The sequence below is a fragment of the Taudactylus pleione genome, unplaced genomic scaffold, assembly GCF_031769625.1.
Source record: "Taudactylus pleione unplaced genomic scaffold, aTauple2 ptg000584l, whole genome shotgun sequence".
NCBI lineage: Eukaryota > Metazoa > Chordata > Amphibia > Anura > Myobatrachidae > Taudactylus > Taudactylus pleione.
The window spans coordinates 744,150-751,236 of record NW_028284986.1 but is presented as its reverse complement, the minus strand read 5'-3'; the positions used below and the strand labels follow the sequence as shown (position 1 = coordinate 751,236).

At 51.0% G+C, this 7,087-nt stretch overlaps 1 protein-coding gene across 6 annotated transcripts in view; it reads left to right on the top strand.

The window, feature by feature from the left end:
* The first annotated feature begins 354 nt into the window (after nucleotides 1–354).
* FANCG (FA complementation group G) overlaps nucleotides 355–7,087 on the top strand; it is a 269,117-nt gene continuing 262,384 nt past the window's right edge. For 4 of the 6 annotated variants that reach the window (XM_088453611.1, XM_088453610.1, XM_088453609.1 and 1 more), the window contains exons 1-2: nucleotides 355–449; nucleotides 2,518–2,681. In XM_088453611.1, coding sequence (XP_088309737.1) covers nucleotides 2,589–2,681 — 93 coding nt within the window. In that variant the 5' untranslated portion in view covers nucleotides 355–449; nucleotides 2,518–2,588. Of the gene's footprint in view, nucleotides 450–480; nucleotides 560–2,517; nucleotides 2,686–7,087 lie in introns of those variants that run through there. The other 2 variants (XM_088453608.1, XM_088453607.1) reach the window with 2 other exon arrangements.

The window sequence follows — 7,087 nt, the reverse complement described above, 5'->3', positions numbered from 1 at the left end:
ATTTTCTAATGTACAATTTTTAAAATTACTCTTTTGCTGGAATACCCTATTGGAGACCAATATCCTATACTGCTACAGTTAAACAGGTGTGTGCAGGACACACCTGTGAGTTTCTCTTCAGTTTTGGCCACAGTATGTGATATAATATAATAAGCCCCTGCTCCTTTCTTGTGTAGCAGTGATATAATTACAATATATTATATAACACTCCTCTGAGAGTGCTGCTGCCTCTCACTCTCACGCAGTGACCCGCCTCCCCGCCCGGACTGTGAGAGCGAGGGACCTGCCGGGAAGTGTAGTCCTCTGTCTTAGCGCGGCAGCCGTGACACGGCGGCCATTTTCTTCTGTTTAAACTACAACTCCCATGAGCCCCCCGCAGCTCGGGCTCAGCCAATGGGCGCGCGGGAATCAGGATAGCCTAAGATCATGGCTTCTCACAATGACTGCAAGTATGACTGCTAGTGTACTACTGGCCGGGCAGCAGGGGGGCCACAGGGGCTCCGGGGAGGGGATGCTATTATATGACATGCAGCTGTTCTATTATAGCAACTACAACGTTGTGAGTTCTATAAAGTAGCTGAACTTCATATGTTACTTCCTGTGTGTGACCCCCCTGTATCCAGAGACCTCACTCACTCACATGCTTATATACAAGGTCTACAGCTTCCCTGTCATCCACTGGCTATCTTATCATATTCTCTCTCCCCCCCTCTCTCTCTATCACCCCCCCTCTCTCTCCACCCCCCCCCCCTCTCTCTCACCCTCCCCCCCCTCTCTCTCTATGGTCTTTGGTTTAATTAAATTTTTAATAAAACCAGGTATTCAGTAGTAACATTTTACGTATATAGGAGCTTATTCCCCGGGGGATAACCGCAAATATTTATTATCACCCCCATGTATGAAGGATACCGTCTGCGATCCCTCCATTGCCACTGGCAGCCGCATCCTCCATAGGTTTCCATGGGGGATGCGATGCTGCCAGGTTTACTAATATACAGAATGCCAAGCGTCCCTGATACTGGCCCCCGCAGCTAACGCTACCTGAAGATGCCGTTAGCCCATTGTAGCCAGTGAGGTACACATCGCAAAACTTACTGGGAGAGGGATCTATAGGAAACCTCCCCTGGCAATGGCCGCGGAGCAATGTACAGCAGCCCTGACGGCACTCCAGGCACATGGCAGGGACGGGCTCCTTTCCTTGTCCCTGCGGCTATCCGATGATACATTCTGGCGCTATGATCGCATCTTGCAGTGTGATCATAGGCGGTAATGTCATGCCCAGAGCGCATTGTAAATGCGATCATTAATAATAGTATCTGAGTTGGCCCCGTCACAGTGTCCCCTCACTCATTCCTGCTACACTAACCTGGAGTTACTGTCTCACTGATATACCAGCTGCACGTCCCTCATCCCGTATTCAGTGTACTAATATCACTCATTGTGTGTGTATATGTATGTATATAGAGGTTAGTATTACCGCCTCACGGCACCAAGGTCACGAGTTCAATTCCCAGTCATGGCATATATGTGTGGAGTTTGTATGTTCCCACAGTGTTTACGTGGATTTCCTCCGGGTTCTCCTGTTCCCTCCCACATGACAGATACATACTGGCAGGTTAATTGGCTTTTGACAAGAATGAACACTAGTGTGTATGTGTCCATGTAATAGGGAACATAGGGGGTCATTCAGACCCACTCGCGAGCGGCAGTACGCTCGCAAGTGGGTCGATGTTCCCCACTGCGCATGCGCACGACGGAGGGAGCTCCATCGTGCGCATGCGCGAGACCCGACGAGCGAAGGACTTTCCTTCGCTCGGAGTGTCTCATCAAAGGGGGCGTGCTGTCGATGGTGACTGACAGCATGCCCCCTTTGGTGGGCGTGCCTGCCAGACGGAGGCGTTCCCAAGGGAACGCCTACTGTCTGAAGCCGACCCCACTGACATCACTAGTGATGTCAGTGGGAATGATTTTGGCTCTGATAGAGCTAAAATCACTCCTGGCCTTGCAGTTGAGAAACTCAACCGCAGGGTTTTACTCGCAGTTCCGATGGTCGCGATGGTCAAGACCATCGCGACCATCATCCTGCACGCTCGTATATGCTGTGGGTGGTGACCCACAGCTATACAAGCGTCCAGGAGGATGCTCCATATTAATGGAGGTGGGCCCTGATTCAGAGCGAGCGCTCTGGTCAGAGCGTCCGGCTCTGAATCAGGGCCATAGAGTGGTGCAGGGACTGAGACTGGATTGTTCTCTGTACAGCGCTGCGGAATGTGTGCGCTATATAAATGATTGATAATAATAACAAATAATTTGCTTCTAATACTTCTATTGTTTCTGCCTTCTCAGCATAATTGTGCAGTATGCTCTCTGTATGGACGTGTCTGTGAATTTATATATTCTCTCAACTTTCAATTCTTTTCAGTTTTATCCCCCATGTACCACTCTATGCAGCCCATCTGTATATACATACATACATACATACATGTGAACTTACAGCTGCCCTCTCTGTGTTTTTAGGAATGAACCCCCTGCTCAGGTGTGCCCAGGACAGACAGATCCTTGAAGATAAACTGGTTCCTGGCTGAGAGATGGAGGTTGTCTGTGAATCTGCACTCCCCGAGGATGACAGCTGCCTGGCTTGGTGGATACAGGAGAATGATGCCATTGCTAAGATGTGGAAGGCAGGTGATCTGTATAGTATGGAGCAGATGAGTTTAGTAATTATGTTAACATATATATATTTTATTATGAACAAGTTACTGCAATGCCTTTATATATGCGGGACACAGCTGTGTATACCCTGCCTCATTGCGGTGAGTACTATATACACAGTCAGTGACTATGGGGGATATATATAATTTAAACCTTGGAGAGAGATAATGTACCAACCAATCAGCTTCTGTTATTTTTCATGCACAGCTTGTAACATGCCAGTTAGGAGCTGACTGGTTGGTATTTTATGTCTCTTCAAGGCTTAGTACGTCTCTACCTATGTGTCTTAGATAACACAATAATTACCTGTATTAGAGGAGATCTTAGACCCAGCAGCATTCTGTATCCTTTCTACTTCAGGGTCCATAGGGTATCCACAGGATACCTTGGGGTATAGGCGATGGCGGCAGACATCCAGGCACCACAGAGTTAAATTTTCAGCCTCCCAGGATGCACTGGGGTCCCTCTCCTATACCCCGCCCCCGAGCCTCAGGCCACTCAGTTTTCGTAGGTGCCTGGCCGGACCAGTCGCACCGTACAGAGGGGGGTCTTTTTAAGCCCCTGAATATGTCTTCGCAGCTGTGGCTGCACAACTAGAGTGCTCCAGCATAGGACAGTCAGTATTGACGTCCATGCTGTCACTCCTACACCCCGCCGGTACCAGAACGCCGGTACCGATCCGGGGATGCTGGTAGGTTCTGGGGTCACAGCTAGCGGTGATCCCCGGCTACCTGGACTGTGGCCGGATGCACGGGGAACAAGGTAAGCGGCGGGGTCCCGCGGTGGGCACCCGCCGGTAACACAGTCCTGTTTGGTCCCCAGGCAGGGGGCTCCCTGGGGACCGGCTGCGCGTGGGGCCAGGTACTGATCCTGCGCCTTCCACTAGACCACCAGGGACAGCGGGCCGCAGCATGTGTGGTACAGCGCGGCGTCCCAGGGGTTAATAGCACGCCAGGGGAGAACGCCTTCCCTGTCTCACAGCCGGCGTCTCCCCCGCTGCACAGTGCCATTCCACAGCGGTCTGAGCGGGCTGTGTCAGCGCTCCTCCCCCGGGCCCTGCCTTCTCTCTGCTCCTCGGTGGCCATTTTCTCACTACATGTGCTGGGGATGGCAAACGCTGCTGGAAGCTGATACAGATGCCATTGCGGTCCGGGTCCCCCGCATACCTCTCCTTCAATTAAGGTCAGTGTATGCAGCACTGTTTCCTACCAGGCTCTGGTCTGTGTAGTTGATCGCAGTGCTTGTAATGCAGGATGTTATCTGTGCATTGTATGTGACTTAAATGCTAGCGCTGTTTGCCTGTACTTTCATTTCTGACTGTCAGCCTTTTCCTATCCCTGTTCTTCTGCTACAGCCCTTGCGGTGCGGTGTCGCAGGGTGTTTATTACCTCACAGTAAACGTGGTTTTTCTGTGTGGGAGGTCACATACGCTCCGTTCACACTCCTCATGTCGGAAAGTGAACGAGGATATCCTCTTCCAGCTATAATGTACTGATATCATGTGCAGTTAGCGGAGGGATATGTAGACGCTGAGGGTTTATGGAGGGCATGTTGTATTATATATCACGCCCCATTTCTGTCACTGTGCCTGCACAAAAAAAGGGGACCGCCTTTGTGGGCAACGCCCCCTGCGTTTCCCCATAGGGGTTATCGCAGCCTGTGGTGGTCTCATCACATGCAGGGGTCCCTGGACAGTTGATGGTACCCCAGTGTATCCTGCTTTTCGCCCCCCCAGGTCTCGCAGGAGCCTGTGTGGGTGAATTTATTGTCCAAATGGTATAGCACCTGATGGACGTTTTACAGGGGGAGTCACCATTTCGGCCTTCTAAACGGCCTTTCGGGTCTCAGACGGGTAAAGACATGACGTCTGATGACGGTGACATTATTGACTTTTTCAGACACGAGCCCCTTAGTGCAAAGGAGGCGTAGTCTGGGTCTAAAGTCTATATACCTGGCCTTCTACGGGCAGTCCGTGCGGCTTTGGTTATTACATATCCCCCGTGGCTAAATCCAAATATGCCTTCTTTAAGGATAAGGGTGTTGCCACTGTAATTCCTCTATCTGGTCAGGTGGATCATTTAGAGGAGGCGTGGAAATTCCGGGTAAGCGGTTCCAGCCTCAAAAACGGTTGACCTTTTGCATACCCTTTTTGCGGATAATTACATTTCCGAATGGAGTTACCTTTACGGGTAGATTCTCATGTTACACGCCTAGTGAGGAGTGCTACGTTGCCCATGCCCTCCAGGTCCTCTTTGAAAGAGGTTCCAGATTGCAAGGTGCAAATATATCTAAAATCCAATATTCCCTTGCTGGAGGGGCTTCCAGGCCGGCTATGGCCGTGTGCTGGGGGGCCAGAGCCATGGAACACTGAGTAGGTAACTGGATCTCTGCACACTGACTCTCCAGCAGAGCAGGTGGATAGTGGCAAATTCTCAGAGACTTTGCCACGTTCATAATGAGACGGTCTTACATATAGCCTACTCCTTTCCAGAATCTCCTCGGCAGCAGCTTGCCGCTCCCTGTGGTTGCGCTCTTGGAAAGCGGACGCAGATTCCATTTGAAATGCTTTGCCTTTTACGGGACAAGTCCTGTTTGGCCCTCGTCTGGACGCAATTGTGGCCCTGCAGGCAGCAGCTACGTCTGCGTGTCTGCCATCGGCTACAGTCCCATCAGGGTCTGGGACTTTGTCTTTTCGGCCCTGTGAGGCCAGGGTAAGTCTAAAATACAGCTTTCCAAGACAGTCAGTAGCCAGGAAATCTGCTCAGCCATAAGAACAGGCTTAGAGTACAAGACGTCCTACTCCCAAGTTGGACTATAAGCCTTCAGCCTCACGGGACGGGCCTTCTCTCGGGAGCCCCCAGAGTTGGAGGCCGGCTTCTCCAGTTCGCCCAGTGCTGGTGTCTGACCACCACGGACACTGGGGTAAGAGAAGTATTTTCTTGAAGATATGTCCTCTCTTCCCGGTAAAAGCCTCCCAGATGGTTTTTCGTTACAGGTCTTCTGTCAATTCAGGACAAGGCCCTGTAATTTTTGAGGGTGTTACACTCTATGCTCCAGGCAGGAGTTATAGTACCTATTCCGTTGCCCCAAAGGGGAACGAAGTATTACTCCATCCTCTTTCTGGTACAGACACCCAATGGGGCTTACCAGGACATTCTCAACCTCGAATCCTTCAACAAATTCTTAAGGGTTCCTCGGTTCGGGAGAGGGACCCTGCATTCCATAATTCAATGGAGCCTGGGAATTTTGTGGTGTCGTTGGATATATTCAGGGTGACTACCTGAATATCCCTCTTTTCTTAGCACACCAGTGTTTTCCTCAGGTTTGCAGTGGTCGATAAGAGTTTCCAGTTTCTGGCATTGCCCCTTGGTCTGGCCTCCGCGCCTCACGGTTTACCAGGGTCATGGTAGTTATGGCAGCCCACCTGCGGATGCAGGGGGTCCGCTTATTACCCTATCCGAGTGACCTCCTGTTGTTACCACGGTCTCCAGAGATACTTCAGTGCCATATGCAACGGTCAATATCTGTGTTGCTACGTTAGGGCTGACTGATAAACTGGAAATGGTCCTCTCTGAGTCTTCACAGAGGATGCTCCATATCCCAACATCTGAGGATCTTTGTGATTGAGGAAAAGATCTCTGCAGGCAACTGCGTACCTTTGCCTGTAATGCAGAGTCGCCAAGTGTCTATTCACTTGGCAATGTGGTTCCTGGGTTCCAGGATGTCGCTGTTCGACATGGTGGAGTACCCAGCTTCACTCTAAAGAACTTGATCCTCTCCGGATGGGATGGGTTGCCCCATAGGATAAAGTCAATAGGCTTTCCCCGGAGGTTTGTCTCTCTCTGGCCTGGTGGCTGCAGAAAGCTCACCTAAACAAGGGGCACCCCCTTTGGGATTGCGGACAGGGTCCTTCTGACGACGGACGCCAGTATCCGTGGCTGGGAAGCAGTGACGGGTCTACACTTGTTCCAGGGCAGGTGGACACCAGTAGTTTTTGCGCTTCCCATAAACATCTGAGAACTCTGAGCCGTATTCAAGGTTCTCCAGCATGCAGGACAGGTCCTCCACGGAAATACCGTGCAGGTACAGTCTGACAACGCCATCATGATGGCTTATGTAAGCCACCTAGGAGGTTCCCGAAGTCAGGCGACACTAACAGTGGTGTCCCGAATTCTGGCTTTGGTGGAAGGCTATATCCCTGCCGTCATCGGCAGTGTTCAATCAGGAATCCTCAGATGGAAAGCAGGCTTTCTCAGCCGTCAAGACGTGCATTCAGGGAAATGTCCTCTTTATCAGGAGGTGTTCAATCTTCTGGTGAACAAGTGGAGCCTTTCAGAGATGAGACTCTTCTGATAGACGTAGGTAGGTCCAGTGG